The 18,149-nt window shown below is 39.6% G+C and overlaps 2 protein-coding genes across 5 annotated transcripts in view; one reads left to right on the top strand and one right to left on the bottom strand.

The window, feature by feature from the left end:
* Positions 1 to 1,208: 1,208 nt before the first annotated feature.
* On the top strand, positions 1,209 to 11,988 carry pgr (progesterone receptor). The gene is made up of 8 exons (XM_031297539.2): positions 1,209 to 2,425; positions 3,317 to 3,426; positions 4,394 to 4,510; positions 4,820 to 5,125; positions 6,193 to 6,337; positions 7,152 to 7,282; positions 9,338 to 9,495; positions 10,874 to 11,988. Exons 1-8 carry the CDS (start codon positions 1,551 to 1,553, stop codon positions 11,027 to 11,029), a joined length of 1,998 nt encoding a protein of 665 aa, XP_031153399.1. The 5' UTR covers positions 1,209 to 1,550; the 3' UTR covers positions 11,030 to 11,988.
* A 1,711-nt stretch (positions 11,989 to 13,699) lies between these two features.
* The window catches only part of LOC116048418 (rho GTPase-activating protein 42), a 104,344-nt gene continuing 99,894 nt past the window's right edge, over positions 13,700 to 18,149 (bottom strand). For all 4 annotated transcript variants that reach the window (XM_031297536.2, XM_031297535.2, XM_031297538.2 and 1 more), the window contains one exon: positions 13,700 to 15,105. In XM_031297536.2, the coding sequence (XP_031153396.1) occupies positions 15,017 to 15,105 (89 nt within the window). In that variant the 3' untranslated portion in view covers positions 13,700 to 15,016. The remainder of the gene's footprint in view (positions 15,106 to 18,149) is intronic.

Raw genomic sequence — 18,149 nt, 5'->3', positions numbered from 1 at the left:
AAAAGAAAATCAGTCTCCCAGTCATTGTCTATGGAGCAGCTCCAGACTCTATACCTGATGACATCACATGTTTGAGACTTGATTGATTGAACTTTCCTAGGCCATAGGAATAATATGGAATTCTTAATTTAGGTGGTGTTCCCGTTTAACTTACCAGTACTTGAACAGCTCACTGTCACTGAGATTGCAAGATGTCCCAAAGTGGAAAATACAACTTCACTCCACCTGTCTCTTGGTTACAAACACCATTCACATGGGACAGATACACATACATACTAACAATGACAACATCGGGTTTTGACCTACAGTTTAACTTATCAGGGCTGGTAAGGATGACTATGATTGAGTTTTGTAATAATTATTAATTTAAGGAAAGCATTGTTGTATCATAATGATAAAATGGAAACTATTGCAAACAGTAGTAGCCTAAAGACATAGAAAAATTTCACAGCACACCGAACAAATAAGTGCTGGTGTTTAAGTGCTTCAAAAATTCAAAGATAAATAGGATCTAAATCAAACAAATATTAAACCAAAGTGTGTGCTGTTCCTTGGTTCTTATTATCAGCTGGCCAATGACCCTCAGATGGTCAACATTCCTAAATAACATCATATTATGGATATACACTATGAGTAATATACAAATGTAAAAAAAAAAATTATTACAGTATTATTAAAAGTATTATCTTTTTGCATATTAAGGAACTTAGTACACATACTAATGCATGCTCCGCCTCAGTGTGGCCAGTAACATTTTTAGCAGGTTCCCCATTGGGCAAGATGCGACAGAGTCGAACGCTATTTTATGGAAATGTCTGTGTTTCCATTAATCATAAATGAAATGTAGGCGATTTGGAGAGACAAATGGGAGAGGATATTTCAACAAAAAATATCATCCTCCTGAACAATCTGCCACCCTCCCCTCACTTCTGAAATGATGGCTACGCTGCTGGTATTATCGTCTCATCTTCAAAAGGCACTAAGTCTCCAATATTTTCTCATTTGGCCAAACATGTCGTCATGGGTGGAGTCTAGTGATCTTTGACATCGAAGTGATCCATTCTCCTCATTGGCTGGCTGTTTTGCAGTAAGGGTAGTATAACTCCATACATGTCTAGAGTGGATGCGCATTAATTCCGACCCTGGCACCTTTAGAGGATTGACTATTCAGTCTGAATGAGGAAAACTAATGGAAATCTGTGAAAAAAAAGAAAAAGAACCCCCCCTTTCAGCTTTGAAACATGACAGCTACAGCCAGAAAGAGGAACTATACTTGTAATATACTTAAATCTGCCAGGTTTATTTTCTGAAAGTACTCATAATTGCGCACGTTACATCCCCCATCAAAGGCTAAAAGTTGCCTTTCTTTCTTTTCAACAGCAGTTAAATTGTTCAGAACAGCGTATATCTGTCTGAGTAAAAGAAAGAAAGAGGTAGTCACAGCCTTTCTCTCGACGGGGAGGAGGATTACAGGGACTGGGCGATAACCTCCACACAGTCCAACCTCCTGGCGCACTCCAGTCTTCGCTGTGCGCTTCACGGTCCACACGATGGAGAATAAACCAAACGGGAGAATAAGCACCATCAGCACTTCGATCGCGGACTCCACCAATATAAGAGTAAGTGAGTTGGTTGAAGCTGGCTACATGAACACTAAGTTATCGAACGAGTCACAGTCTCTAAGGTGCATTTCCTCATCTGTGCGTAATTTTGGAAACGACGGCACGCTGTTCCAAGGTCTAAACTCGAGCGGCGACAGCGCAGTCTCCATCCTCGACGGTTCACCTGCCGGGAAACATTTTTATGACCGCAGCAGTGACTATCTGAAGTGTGACAGTGTGCCGTGGGAGGATTTCGCTGAAGTTCAGAGGACAAGTGTGGCCACATCCGAAAGTTTAAGCCTCCCCTCGACCACCGGAGCGTGCAAGTTCATCAAAGATGAGAAGGAGCCTGCTATGATTATGGACAGCCCCTGTCCCAACTTTGATCCATCATCGGACCTACCTGTTCTGGACCCGTGTTGTGACAGCGACGGGAAGCAGCAGCTGGGGCTCAGTGACGGGGAGTCGGCCGCGGCCGTTCCTAGACCGGGGCTGGACGGAGCTCCGAACTTTCTGATGGACCTGAACCAGTCCGAGCTGCTCCCGGGCCCGGCGCTCAGCCAGCTGAGGACGGACTCCAGGTGCGCTTTGTCCGGGAAGGCGCTCATCAACTTTGATGCCAACGCGCACGCAGCCCTGCAACTGGCCATGTACAAGAGCGACGGTCCCCGCTGGCAGACGCACACGGCTCCGGCTGAGCCCCATTACTGGGGCCAGTCCGTAGTGGGGCCCGAGGACCCGTTCTTACACGGCAGCGGCTACGATGGGATCCAGAACCAGGCCCTGATCCAGAGGAACCAGTCCCCCTTCTCCGCATTCCCCGGGTAACTACCAGAAACGTGGTATATAAACATGGAAATATAAAGTCCCTTTGACCTTTTGATCAAAGCTGAGTCACCCAGGAACTTTGAATGTAGGCCTAAGTTTGCTAACTTGTGCGCCAGTTAGTGTTAAAATATAGAAATAAGACAGCAGTTTTGCCAGATCATAGAGTTTTGCCTACATAAATGTATGACCAGATGGTAATTAATCACGTTATAGGACACATGATTTGCCACTGCACAATTCCCCGTTATGAAGTCAGTCAGGCCATTTCTTTCAGTCGAAGAAAGTGGAAAAAAAAACTGTCTTTTAAGGAGTCATCTCCACTCATATCGCTATAGCCTGTCTAAACTGTAATTTGTCTCTTTAAAAAAAAAACAAAAAAAAAAACGTTGAAAACAAGAGATAATGAGAACATCTCATCCAATTTGTTCTGGTTTTAGTTTTGCCACTTTGGGACAGAAGAAAGCCCCTAAAAAATAAAACAAATAAAAATGTTTTAACCATCTACACCTGGATATTTTAATATAAACTCTGGGTCCTAAATGGTCCTTCATTCTTACTTTTCTTTGCAAACATAGCAAGAGGCCTCTTAAACAAGCTTCAAATTCACTCAAGGGTTAACACACCAATCATGAATGTAAGAGTAGAGAGTAAAGCAACATTTAGTTCTTACCTTTGATCCTATGAGGATCAAACTTTGGTGATGATTTACCCCGCAATGTTACTCAATGTAGCTACTGCACGTTTCACCTACATATCACAAGTTAAGAGGCTTAAGTTTTAAAATCAGAGTGTTCTGCTTAAAGACCCAATGGACCCATTTGCCGTGTTGATATGAATTTAGCTTCATAGATGAGTCCATCAATGTACGTTTTTGTTCTTTTTTTCAGTATGCCGCCTCAGAGAGTCTGTGTAATCTGTGCTGATGAGGCATCTGGTTGCCACTACGGAGTCCTAACCTGCGGGAGCTGTAAGGTCTTTTTTAAAAGAGCAGTAGAAGGTGAGCATAAAAACACTTTACACCAACTTCTGGAAATTTGAAAAAAAATCTAATTTCCAAATCATTTTAAGCACAAGTCTCTACAATTTCTTTTCTTTTTGTACAAACTTTCTGTCAAATATTGTCCACGCCACATACTGTAGCTGTATTGGGAGTGTTACAAAGGGGAAAACACCCATCAGCTAACAGCAGACAGGTTAACTGCCTTTTCCACAGATTATTTTCTATTTCAAGATTCCTTTTCACATCTGGCCAGTGACAGCTGATCACATGTGCACGACTGTTTTAACAGCCCTCCCTCTTTGTTTTTCATTTCCCTACTCTAATTTACACTGGGACAGTGAATCTTTTCTGTTGGTGCATTGTACTTTCATGTCCACTGTTGTCACTATACCCGCTGTATAATGTAGAATACTTGATTTTAAGGGGTGCCTGCAAATAGAAATGCTAACTTATTTACCTTGATCAGTGGGCTTTGTTCCCAACAGATAAACTAAAAGATGAAAACTTAAATAAAAATGACTAAAGGAGGCGCTACAGGCTGTAACTCAATACTGTATTCATCTCCACTGTCAGTTATCACAAGTGATCAGTGAATGCTTTGGTACATTAAAAAGGGAGTTAGCACATTCAATTTGACTGACCTTCTTTGCCAGTCGTTAGCAACAGTATCACATTGACAAGTGTTCACTGTGTTCCTCGTCTTGGACTTGTTTTTCCTCGTTATCTTACCACACGAGATTATATAAGAGCTATTATGTCTCAGCATGGCCGTGTCACTCTGTCCTCACAGCCTTGCCTCTATCTTATTTTTCTTCTTTAGATCTCTCCTCAGATCGCTGCCTCTGTGCAGATGGAGTAGCCATGTTAATAGTCAAAAGCCCCTCATTATGTGCCTCTCCTCCTCCCAACCTATTTAAAAATAAAGTGCTGTTGAAATTGTGCGCATTTCCTTTTCATTCCACAGGCCATCATAGCTATCTCTGCGCCGGGCGAAATGACTGCATTGTGGACAAAATTCGGAGGAAAAATTGTCCTGCGTGTCGCCTTCGAAAGTGCTATCAAGCAGGAATGATGCTCGGAGGTACTATTCAGTAGGATTTCTTTTTGCACGTTAACATGGAGTTAATGCACCCATGTGGCATAAATGAAATGAACCCGATTGGTTCTGTAACAACAAGTCACACTTTGAATTCATGATAAGCAGCATGAATGAGAATGTTAAAAGTGCTCAGATCCCAAATACAATAATGAATTTGAATCAAACAGGATATTTTTGCAAATTGTGAATTTACTGGGCATACTGTAGATAGGAAAAGCTCTGCGATGTGTTATGAACACAAATTGTGCTCTTTGACATCAAATCTAACCAGGCCATGTTCTCATAACACAGGCAGGAAGCTGAAGCGTTTCGGGGCCTTGAAAACCTTGGGTTTGGCCCCGGCCCTGATGTTCCAGTCAAACTTGGCCATGTCCAGCGACAATCAGGCCATGAACTCCGTGTCCTGCATACCAGGGATCCGTGAGGTGCAGCTCTCCCAACAGATCCTCAACATCCTGGAGAACATCGAACCAGAGATCGTGTACTCTGGTTATGACAGCACCCAGTCCGAGGGTCCACACATTCTGCTCAACAGCCTCAACAGGCTGTGTGAGAAACAGCTGCTGTGGATCGTCAAGTGGTCCAAGTCTCTGCCAGGTAACGGCTCTCTGCGGCTCAGGGTCATCACAGTTGTTGCCATGGTGATCTGCCTGCAGGTCTCAGCCTTAGACACTGCCTGAGATAGAAGGCTTTGTAATGCCATGCATATCTGTTATGAGAGAAGTGATTCCAAGTGGTATAAAATAATTTGTCATAGAAAAGTTTTCTGAAATCTTTAGCAATAAAGCTGTAAACTGAGAAAAATAGTACTGGATACGTCTGGCTACGCCGCACATACATTCTAGGATTTGAAAAAAACTCTCTGGGTTGTTTCATTTCTTTGAACCAATCACAATCGTCTCGAGCGGCGCTAAGTTCCGGACGCAGCGACGGTGGCTCTGCAAAATAGTCTCGGGAAGGAACTTGTTTTGGTGAAACATTTGCACCCCGCAAAAGAAAACGCCACATCCAATATTAAATGAAGTTAACTGTTGAAACAATACAGTACCGTGAGCTATTTAAATTAGCTGGATACTAGGGCTGCACGATATGAGGAAAAAAATCTAATTGCGATCATTCTGACAGATATTGCGATTGCGATATGATTCACGATATTGGAGGGAATGATCAGTTTTGTATCATTATTCTCATTATTCATTGAAAAATATTAAAAGTAAAAAAGTTAAAAATGATTATGGTGTGATTTTGGCGAGGATCTGTACCAAACAAAGATGTTTTCTGTAGTGTGTAGGGTAACACTTTAATTGAAGGCATCTACATAAGAGTGACATGACACAGTCATGAACACATGACACTGTCATGACACAGTCATGACACATGAACCCTAACCCTAACCCCATTTTTGGGGTGTAGCTTGCTAGCTCGAAGTTTCTGGTTGTTTCCTGAAGTGAAGGGATTTGGAGAAAGGCAACACACAGAGAGCAGAAGGGGCCTGACCTGTCAGGCTTTATCCTGGAAATGTTTCTTCCGTTGATCCAGACTACTGGAAAACTAATGTGCTGCACCACTTATATACATGATGGCATATTAGTGCACAGATGTTATGACAGGTTGCATCTACAATGAAAAAATCAATAAGTACAGGATTTTCTTTTCTGTCTAAGGGTTTCGTAATCTTCAGATCACTGATCAGATGACCCTCATCCAGTACTCGTGGATGAACCTGATGGTGTTCTCTCTCGGGTGGCGCTCCTTTCAGAATGTCACCAGTGAATATTTATACTTTGCACCGGATCTGGTTCTTAGTCAGTAAGTGACTATCATCACACAGGCAACTTGAGTTGGCTTTTCATTCCTGATGATTTATTATTAACCCTTGTGTGGTGTTCATATTTTTGTTACACAGCCAATGTTCCCGGGTCTGGTGGACACACCACATTATTAGGCTTTTAAATCAATACAGCCATAACAATTTATGTAAAAATAATTAATAGATGTTTACTTTAGCTCAATTACCAATGATATATACATCATTTATGGTTCATATTTGTCATTTACCCCTGTGAGATCACATTTATGATTATATGATCATTTTCGTTTTTTGTGAGAAAACAAGGAAATTCAATTCTAAAAAAGGTAAAAAAAAAAAAATAGAAACAAGATTTTTTAACATTATTGGTGCTTATTTCTTAGAACTTAATCAGAACAGGTGAAAGTGCTTAAAATGTAACAATTGTGTAACTTCGTGTGGGAGTAGCAGGTGCAGAAAGACAACATAGTTTCATAGCACAATACACTCGGGTCCAGTAGACCCGAACACCTCCAATGTAATAGTTATGTGTAGGGGGGGTGTACCATGTGCAGTCTTTGAAAATAAGTTATTTTTTATGTTCTTCACAGAAAATGAGCCAAGGCCAATGAGTTTGAGTTAGAATAAATAATAAATAGCATTGTTTTTCTTTTAGCAAACATTGAAAATGGGTCCCACAGACCCAAACACCACACAAGGGTTAAGTGTTATAGGCATGAGAGTGGTCATTTATTCACAAAGCAAGGAGTTTGGATGAAAAAGAGCATACCGATTGTTCAAACACATGAACTATTTTATGTTTTTGTCTGCCAGGGAGCAAATGAGGAGATCGCCGATTTATGACCTCTGCCTGGCAATACAGTTCATCCCTCAGGAGTTTGCAAATCTTCAGGTTACCCGAGAGGAGTTTCTCTGCATGAAAGCCATAATATTACTCAACACAGGTAAAAGCCAGAAGACGTCCTGAATCAGACTCAATATGATTCACTGTTTTACCATATGTTGACCTTCTTGTTTGAACTAACCACGCTGAGTAATACATAATGTTGCGAACAGAGATGTGAAGCTTTGATGATCGTCTACTGTAGACCCGCACAATAAAGGGAGTGTACAGGGTGACTGGACCATGGCAAGATTTATGTAGCCGCTGCTATCAAGTCCTAGTTTTACACTGACTGAAAAACATTGATCTCATAGCTCTCAGCAAACCATGATTGTTGGGTGGCAGTGTTTGTTTAGCTTTTAAAACAGAGTAATCACCAGACCCTAATGGAATCTGCAGATTTCTTTTTTTTCCTTCTTCTTTTTTACAGATTTCAGCCGTTTTTAACTTAATATTATTAACCATAGTGGCATCTGTGGTGTCATGTGTCAAAATTGATCCATATAGATTTACAGTCATGTGCAGAAGTTAGCACACCCATGCTAAAGTTGACTAAAAAGAGGAATAAAAAAATCATCTTTTGGAAATTGATCTTAATGCCTTAATTTAAAAAATGAGGAAAAATCCAATCTTTAAGGACACCAATTTTCTTTGTGAATGAATAATGTATCGTAAATAAATAAATGTTCTTTCTTAAAATACAGGGGGCATAAGTCAGTACACCCTTATGTTAAATTCCCATAGAGGCAGGCAGATTTTTATTTTTAAAGGCCAGTTATTTCATGGATCCAGGATACTATGCATCCTGATAAAGTTCCCTTGGCCTTTGGAATTAAAATAGTCCTACATCATCACATACCCTTCACCATACCTAGAGATTGGCATGGGGTACTTTCCATGAAATCATCTCTCAATGCAAATCAAACCAGCTATTAGGCTAACTGAAATAAAACCAACCACCTGTATTTTAAGGAAGAACATTTATTTATTTACGATACATTATTCATTCACAAAGAAAATTTGTGTCCTTAAAGATTGGATTTTTCCTCATTTATTTAATTAAGGCATAAAGATCAATTTCCAAAAGATGATTTTTTTTTATTCCTCTTTTTAGTCAACTTTAGCATGGGTATGCTAACTTCTGCACATGACTGTATGTCAGGAAAAAGGTAAGTCCTTGAACACATCTGATGAAGAGGAGGGTCCAAATACACATATGCTAAAAAAGAGGTCTTCAATAAAAAAAAGTAAATGGTACTTTTTACATGTTTGAACATGAACACAATATAATGTTAATATATATAATAATAATATAATAATAACCAGACCCAAACGGAATCTGCACGTTCTTTTTTTATTTCAGTTTTCAGCGGAGATCTAGAATGAAAATCTGCTAATTTAATGTGGTAACTCCCTTTTTAGGATTGTTTTTTTGGGGGTCAGCCCTATCTGTCCAATGGTTCCACAGCCCTATGTTCCCACATTTCTAAGATATTTCTTAAAATTAGGCCCTATGGGTTAGGGTTAGGTTAACCCTAACCCCCTGCGCTTCATTCGACTGATCTGACCAGAAGCTAGGCAATGCAAGGCCTCTGTGCTACTTAGTTTAGTTTGTTTATTTAAAAGGACAATGTGCACTTACATTAAATGTTTTGCAATAAACAAAGAGATGGGCGCACCAGATTTAGCTAAAAGCTACATTCCATCTGTAGTCCATTGCTACTGGATAATATATTGGGTGTAATTGGCTACCAAATTGGGAGAAAGGGGGATACAATCTGATACAAATTTATGAAAAAGGAAATGTGGGAACATAGGGCCTAATTTCGGAAAAAAATCTTAGAAATGTGGGAACTGTGGGAACATAGGGCCTAATTTTGAAAAACAAATCATAGAAATGTGGGAACATAGGGCTGTGGGAACATAAGCACGCTCCTGTTTTTTTGCTTAGGGTGGAGATGTGTTAACATTATGAGTTTTTTTATTTATTGATTAATTTCTTTTTTAAATCTGCAGAAAATTCTGTGGAATTCGGCTTTTGCCCTGGCCCTGCTAATCATTGTTCTAGTTTAGAGAAATGTATTGTTTAATCTAGAAGCGTTATGCCTGTTCGCAGTTCCTCTTGAGGGACTCAAAAGTCAGGGCGCATTTGAAGAGATGAGACAGAACTACATCCGGGAGCTGACCAAGGCTATCCACATGAGGGACAAGGGCTTGATGGCCAGCTCCCAGCGATTCTACCACCTCACCAAACTGATGGATGCCATGCATGAGGTACGCTCCCTCGTGGATCTGAGTACTGCAGCATTAACTCATGTCTTAGGCTACATCTACACTGCTACATTTTCATATTTAAGCGGCGTTTTGAGGCAAAAACGATCTCCATCTACACAAGAGTTTTAGCTCCAGTAGCAGAACTAATGCTGCGTTCCAGACAAAATTTTAGCCCGTAAGTTACGACTTCAAGTCACGACTCACAACTTGGTAGTGTTCCAGGCAAAGTCAACCCTTCTGCGGCTCTGGTCTGATGATCTTCAGGTCAGCAAGCCAAGCTCTGCTCGCACAAGTGGCTGCTCACTTCACTTGCGCGAGCAGAGCTTGGCTTGCTGGTGCAAAGATCTTCTGTGCGCGTGGATAAAAGCTGGCTAGCTAAACATTGTGCCGTTGGCAGGGTTCAGGTTAGGCTCATGGATGTATTGGTTAGGCTACCTAACGTTAACGTTAGCTAGCGGCTACCTAACGCTGACGTTAGCTAGCGCTAGCTGATACTAGCAATTTCTAGTCGGCGACATATTTTGGGCTTCATTTAATAATCATAACCCGTAGTAGTGCACAATCGTATGTGTATTGTTTTGATTACAATGTGCAGAATTACTTTACGTTGCCTATTTATTTCTATTTCTCTCTGTTAATCACCGGCGTCTGTACAGCATCAACAGGGGTCGCCATTGTTGTTTATGTGTGTGTGAGACGTCAAAAACTGTAACTGGGAGTACAACGATCTGGTACGAGTTCACAAGTAGTAAGTTATGGGTTTGACTGCCCTTTCAGGGTACTTTCACAGGTAGAAGGTTGTGAAAACATGGGTTACGGGTTGTCTGGAACGCAGAAAAATGTCCTTTCATAGGCCCTGAACAGCCGCACAGGTGTTTTGAGTTGATCTGTCTGATTTGACCACTTCCTAGGCCTGTGTGGGTGTGTCTAGAGTCCCTTGTTAGCTTCGTTGCACCTTTTAGGTCGGGACAAATGACAGATTCATCATTTTTATTGGTAGAAAAGATTTGTGTGTGGGGTTTGTTCAGAGGCTTTCACACGTCTGACAACGACGAGGTGGAACTGTTACTGAAAGGTCTGTAATCTACCTAACCGATAAGGCTGACTGACGTGCATCGGTCTCCCCAAAAGGGCTCCGTTTGTGCCCGTCCAGACTACAAAGCAACCACAGAGTTTTCAAACCAAAACGGCGGCAGCAGTGTCTCCAAATGTCTCCGTTTTAGGGGCTCGGAAACGCTGCAGTAGTGTGTACACGAGGCGTAAACGCAGCAAAAGGTATTCGTTTTCTAAACCAAAACGTAGTAGTGTAGATGTAGCCTTAATCTAACTGCTACTTTAATGAGTACCAAGAATATCAAGAATTTCTCTTTTCTGACAGATAGTGAAAAAGGTCAACCTGTTCTGTCTGAGCACCTTCATCCAGGCGGACGCCATGCGAGTGGAGTTTCCCGAGATGATGTCAGAAGTCATTGCCTCCCAGCTTCCCAAGGTCCTGGCAGGCATGGTGAGGCCCCTCATATTCCACACCAAGTGATGATGCCGGCGCAGACATCACTAATCTGAGACATCTTGGGACTGGATTATTCACCCCCACAATTACTGGATTCTTTATAGCCTTTACTATTGTAGTCATCTATACTTTTCCTAACTGCCTCTAATGGTCTTTAGCCCTTTTACTTTATGAGGTAAAACAGAATGAACATGTTTCAAAATGTTTTTTAGTACAGAACTCTTGAATATGATAAATTCAGAGGCATGAATCAATAAAGCTCTTCTGTATAACTCTGATCTATCCACCCTTTCCCATCCTACAGCTTGTGTATAGATGGTACATACTAGCTGATATACAGTAGTTTTTGAAAACCACTAGAGATGCTGACATTTTTGTACTGAAGCTGCAAAAAATCAAAATAAATACTTGCTTACTTACTATATTATAACAAAAAGTTCAAATATAGGAGACACTGAAACCTGCCAGTTAAACTAATGAAATTCTTTTCGGGTCATCAGCAGTGATTCACAGGGAGGAGAAACTGATAAGAAGATAACTATCAGTAAAATGTTTGATAAAAAAAAAAAAAAAACTTACTGTGATCTTAAGTGATTAGATATAACCCAGTTAGAGCACATCTCCGCCAAGGCTGCACTATGCCCTAATTAGAGACCCTAAGTAATGTGTTTGTTTTTTATAACAGAACATATTCAAAAGATTTTAATCTACATACAGATCTGCATCAAAATCACACAATGACAAACGCTGATGGGATGCATGTGACAGGTTTGAAGTGAGTGCAATAGTTGTAAAAAAATAGTACAAAAATCCCCCATTTCACAATATCAGAATGAAGCGTTCGAATGAATCCTTAAATATTTCGGGATTAGCATACAGATCTGTAAAAAACAACTGATCCCTTTCTCCTTGGCACATGGTCTTACTCTACATGAAAAGGAACTGAAATCAGTTCATGTTTTTGAGCTGTACGGTTAACAAACTTCCCTGGCGGAGGTAGTAAAACGTTTTCACATAGCCAAGGATAGGAAGGAACCTCCATCAAATGTGAAGAGAACTGTATTATATCTATGTCTTTCAGTGAAAAATACAACCGTATACAAAATACAACTTAAATTCACTAACTGTGACAAAGAATTTGGACCACACGTTGAATAAATCACGCTGTTTATTTAAAGACATGTTTATGAACCGTCAAGACACAGTAGATGATTGCAAGGAAACAAGCTTGCCATATATATATATATATATATATATATATATATATATATATATATATATATATATATATATATATATATATATATATATATATAAAAGATAGAATATGAAAATCATTTCCCCCTGGAAATTCAGACTGTAAGGGAGTATTATTCCAGCATCAATATTCAAGGCCACCTCACAATCTTAATGCTGTAAATGGAAAAGAATGTCTTGATCTGGGCAAGTACCAGACCTCAAATACCTTCCCAAATACATCTATGGCCCCCAGAGAAAGAGTCTTAGTGGGGAGTCATTTTTCAGTTTGTAATAACTGAAGGGTGAAAGTGTTGTTGATTATTTTCTTTCTTTTATCTTTCTGAAACAGTATCAGTGAATGTTGTTACAGTAATAGAACATTAAACATGAAAGTATCTTTAACATAATATAATCTGATACATGTCTAGTTGTCATTACTAGTACACCAGTGTACTAGTGAGTACAGTACCACAGGAGGCCTTAAAGGTGAAAACTTGACCTTATGAACATAACATCACATGATAAAAACACTTTTACATAGGGCATATAGTTGGTGTGATCATTTATACTAATAAACATTACAAACAACATTACAAGAAGTAAATACTTTTTGATTAGCAACAACAGAAGAACAGCACAAGCTAGGGATGTCCTGATCGGATCGGGTAGTATCAGATCAGGAAGTATTGGATCAGGAAGTATTAAATCAGGAAGTATCGGATCGGGAGGTATCGGATTGGGAAGTATTAGAACAGGAAGTTTCGGATCGGGAAGTATCAGATCAAGAAGTATCAGATCGGGAAGTATTGCATCAGGAAGTACCAGTTCGGGAAGTATCAGATCAGGAAGTATCGGACCGGGAAGTATTAGATCAGGAAGTATTGGATCGGGAAGTATCAGATCAGGGAGTATCGGATCGGGAAGTATCAGATCAGGAAGTATCAGATCGGGAAGTATCGGATCGGGACGTATCAGATCAGGAAGTATCGGATCGGGAAGTATCAGATCAGGAAGTATCAGATCAGGAAGTATTGGATCGGGAAGTATCGCATCGGGAAGTATCGGATCGGGAAGTATCAGATCAGGAAGTATCGGATCAGGAAGTATCGCATCGGGAAGTATCAGATAGTATCAGATCAGGAAGTATCGGATCGGGAAGTATCAGATCAGGAAGTATCAGATCGGGAAGTATCGGATCGGGAAGTATCAGATCAGGAAGTATCGGATCGGGAAGTATCAGATCAGGAAGTATTGGATCGGGAAGTATCGCATCGGGAAGTATCGGATCGGGAAGTATCAGATCAGGAAGTATTGGATCGGGAAGTATCGCATCGGGAAGTATCGGATCGGGAAGTATCAGATCAGGAAGTATTGGATCAGGAAGTATCGCATCGGGAAGTATCGGATAGTATTAGATCAGGAAGTATCGGATCAGAGCCGATATGGACATTTTTTAACTGATCGAGGATCACCTTACTCCGGACATTTACGTCAGTAAATTCTACACCATTCTAAGTAGAAGTTGATTGTATTAATGAGTTTTACAAAACTGCTGGCTGCACTAAGTTAAATGTATAATAGCTGAAGACATCTTTTAGTTACGTTTACTTAGTTATTTATTTTTGTAAACAAAAAAACAGTGTGCAGCTCTTTTATCTAGGAAAATACAAGTATCAGATCGGGACGCGGTATTTGGCAGATATTCAATATTTCGGGATCGGGGGTCAAGAAAGCTGATGGGGCCATCCCTAGCACGAGCATGAATGTGGAGTACAGTAGCGTGTAGCTCACCAGAAAGTGAAGTGCAACAGTGAGCAGGTTCAGGGGCGGAACAATGATCACAGGCCATAAACAGGAAAGTTAAGGTGCAAACCCATTATGCTTTTTCTACTAGATTCTCATGGATTAGATTAGTATCGTTATTTTAAATCACAGTTTGTTCAATTACAGCTAATAGAAAATGTCTTTGAAACTACAGATTTCTAGAGCTGCAACTACCGATTATTTTCAGTCGTTTAATGTGTGGATTAGTTTCTAGATGAATGGATTAGTTGCTTGTTCTATAAAATGTCAGAAAATGGTGAAAAATGTGGATCAGTGTTTCCCAAAGCCCAAGATGACGTCCTCAAATGTCTCGTTTTGTCCACAGCTCAAAGATATTTACTGTCACAGAGGAGTGAAGAAACTAAAAAAAAATCTTCACATTTAACAAGCGGAAATCAGAGAATTTGTACTTTAAAAATTGCTCAATCCGATCGATCAATTATCAAAATAGTTGGCGATTAATTTAATAGTTGACAAATAATCGATCAATTGATTAATCTTTGCAGCTCTACAGATTTCCATTAACAACTTGACGAACGGAAAGTGGGGTGTTGATATAATGGTTTAAGTTAAAAGATAATATATTTCTGAGATTAAAACTTGTGAAATTGGATGTGATTGTTTTGTGATTCTGAAGGCCAATACTGGGACTAAAACATCAGTGCAGTCGATGGGTAATATATTTACATCTAACAATAAAATATTGTATTACATAGTGCTTCTTAACTTCTGAATCTCTGCAGATTCCCCATTTCACAACAAAGCCGTTACAGAAAAGGAGGTACATTTTTGGACTTTGAATGTCTAGCACTGTTAAAGCATCTGCTAAGACAAATTTCAGTTACCAGCAAAAATACGAACATTACAACAATCAGCCACATTGTGTATTATTATTATTTTTTTTTTTTTCATGGATGCCATGAAAAAGATGCAATGTTTAAAATCTTGTTAGAGGAAGACGACATAATTCTCAGGGATTAAACCTTTTTTCCCCTCATATGTTGCTTGGAGCCAGCCTGGTTCAACAGACGGGTAAACTACAGGACAAAAAGAGAGAAAACACTTTAATATCCAAGAGAAGCGAGAAGCAGACTCTTGATCCAGTATAACCTGATTAGAATCACTGAGCCTGACTTGGTTACACTATTTCCCAGACTTGGAGAAGAAGAAGAAAAAAAGACGCTTATAGGCAGAAAAATAAACATGTACAGTGTAGCAGATAGAGAAAAACTAGGGGTGTAAGAAAAAAATCAATACACTTGAGTATCATGATATTTTATTTAGCAATACTATATCGATTTTCAAAAACGCAATATCGATTTTTTTTTTTATTTATGTACAAAAATATTGATGTAAAACAGTGGTTCACGTTTATGTTGTATTTAAACCCCCTACCACTAGATGGCTATGCTGAGACGCACCACTAGTGTCCTTGCCTAACAGTGCCTAGCAGTGCCTGACTTTTTGCTAGAAGCTAACAATGTAGCTATGGCTGAACTTTGGCCTACTTTAGCATATAAAAATTTGCTCACTAAGAACCTGTGAACCACAATCCCAAACTGGCAGTTTGATTTTCTGTGTACTGAATTGTTTACCTAAAGTAAACTTCTTTTACTTTTATGCACATCATGTCTTTTTTTTAAATATTAGTTTTTCTAAAATTATACTTAAAAAGAATCCCAATATATCGCCTTATGCACAGTATCGACATGGAGTCACGTATATATTGAACCCATGTATCGTGATACGTATCGTATCGCCAGATTCTTGCCAATACGCAGCCCTAAGAAAGACTGCTCTTTGAATTCGGTCCCTATGGAGCACTTTTGCAGGCTTGAAAGCAGGATCGCCTGGCTTAATCACACACATATAGTAGAAGCCATAAAGACAACCAGGATAAACATTACGCTGATGGACCAAAATTAAGATGACGGCTTTAAAAAAAATGATCTGCTAAAGCAATCTAGCAGAGTTATGCTGAATGAGGATGCAGAGAAAACTGGCCTGTTAATGCTAAGAGCAATAAAAGTCCTGTGGGCGGGAGCATTTGTTGTGGTTGCTGGCTCTGTGTTAACAGGGAACAGGCACTAGTGGCTTCCATCACTAGGTTACAGTGACCTGCCTGCACTGGTTGTGGGCCAAGTCATCTCCTCATGGAAAAAGCAAAAGGCAATAAAAAAAAAAAAAAAAAAAAAAAAAATCCTGGGACTGTTTATACTTTAGCAATGCATATGGGGGTGTCACGATGGGAGCAAAACAATGTGATGCCTCCAGGGGTAGAAGAAGTATTCCGATCCTTTACTTAAGTAGAACTACTAACACCACACTGTGAGAATACTCTTTTACAAGTAAAAGTCCTGTATTGAAAATGTTACTTAGGTCAAAGTATGTTAAGTATCATCAGGAAAATGTACTTAAAGTAAGAAAAAGTACTCAATGCAGAAAAGTCCTCACATTTTAGAAACTGGAAACGATCCAAACAGTTGTGTGTTTAATGGTCTAATCATTTCAGCTGGACCGTTATATTGTTGGGTAGTTTAAGATTTTTACACACAAAACACATGTAGTTTATAAATTAATGTGTAAAGTAACTAAAGCTGTCAGTTGAATGTAGTGGAGTAAAAAGTACAATATTTCTCTCTGAGATGTTGCGGAGTAGAAGTAGAAAGTGGCATGAAAAGAAAAGACTCAAGTAAAGTACAAGTACCCTTAAAATTGTACTTAAGTACAGTGCTTAAATGTACTTAGTTACATTCAACCACTGAATGCCTCCACATAACACTGGGAATAAGCCTTGCTGTATGCTGCCAGCACACAACAGACTGTCTGTCTGCACGCTCCAAATGTCCTACGCAAGGAGGCATGCGTGCTATTTGTGAGAACTTCTGCAGCAAAGTAGCTGTCAGCCAGTGGTGGAATGTAACTAAGTTCATTTACTCAAGTACTGTACTATACTATACTAGATACTATACTTACTTACTTACTTAATGTTGAGGTACTTGTACTTTACTTTAGTCTTTTCTTTTCATGCCACTTTCTACTTCTACTTCTACATTTCAGAGAGATATTGTACTTTTTACTCCACTACAGTCATCTGACAGCTTTAGTTACTAGTTACTTTACACATTAAGATTTTTGCACAGAAAACCCATGTAGTTTATAAAATACATTGTTTTATTATAAATTAAACTAGCCAACAATCAGGGACGTGCACAGGTATGGGCTATTGTTGCCCGGTCAACTGCCCGTTTGCCCTGATTGGATTAGCTGCCCCTCTGGTGAAAGGGCCTAAATAAGCTTTTCTTTCTTTCTTTTTTTGCTGTTGTGGCTACATTAATGCGATAATACGTCCATCATTACTTAAGTTAAATCAAATTAAATTCGCTATCATCAATCAATCTTGCCTTCAGCTATGCCCTCTGCCCCCAGTCACGTCACTTTGTTTATATTCTCACACACGGAGCAGCGCAAGCCTTTCTGCCTTCACGTGAGTTTTTAAAGTTATGGAGATTATGACAAATGCCCTGTGAATAGTAACCAAAAAAAGACACTTGAGCTTTGAATAAAGTGCTTCAGCTTGTAACGTTTGTATCACATCACGCAGCATTGCCTTAAATATTATTTAATTATTATATTATCAACCAAAGCAAATGACATAACGTATGTTGCAGCAGCAGGCTAGCGTAGCTACGTTACGTCCGTTACATGAGTGTGCGCTCTGTAGGGAAGATAGAGAGGCTCAGGGATGTGATGGTTTGGGCTCTTGAATCATGCTAGGTTATACGTTGTTTACAGTCAATATGTTACATGAGTTTTCAACCAACAAGCAATAGCCCCTTCAAATGTCTGTGCACGTCCCTGCCAACAATATATAAGCCTACACTTTTTTTTGACTCTTTTTAAGCTTTTTCTTGACACTTTCGACCCTTTTTTCGTTTCCAGTTTCTAAAATGTGAGGATTTTTCTGCATTGAGTACTTTTACTTTATATACTTTAAGAACATTTTCCTACTTATATACGTTTACTTAAAGCGTAACTCTCGCCAAAATGCAACCTAGGGTCTTGTGAATGTACCCGAGTC

The sequence above is a fragment of the Sander lucioperca genome, chromosome 5, assembly GCF_008315115.2.
Source record: "Sander lucioperca isolate FBNREF2018 chromosome 5, SLUC_FBN_1.2, whole genome shotgun sequence".
In the NCBI taxonomy this organism is placed as follows: Eukaryota; Metazoa; Chordata; class Actinopteri; order Perciformes; family Percidae; genus Sander; species Sander lucioperca.
The sequence above is the reverse complement of the archived record's forward strand: the minus strand, read 5'-3'. Positions and strand labels throughout refer to the sequence as shown.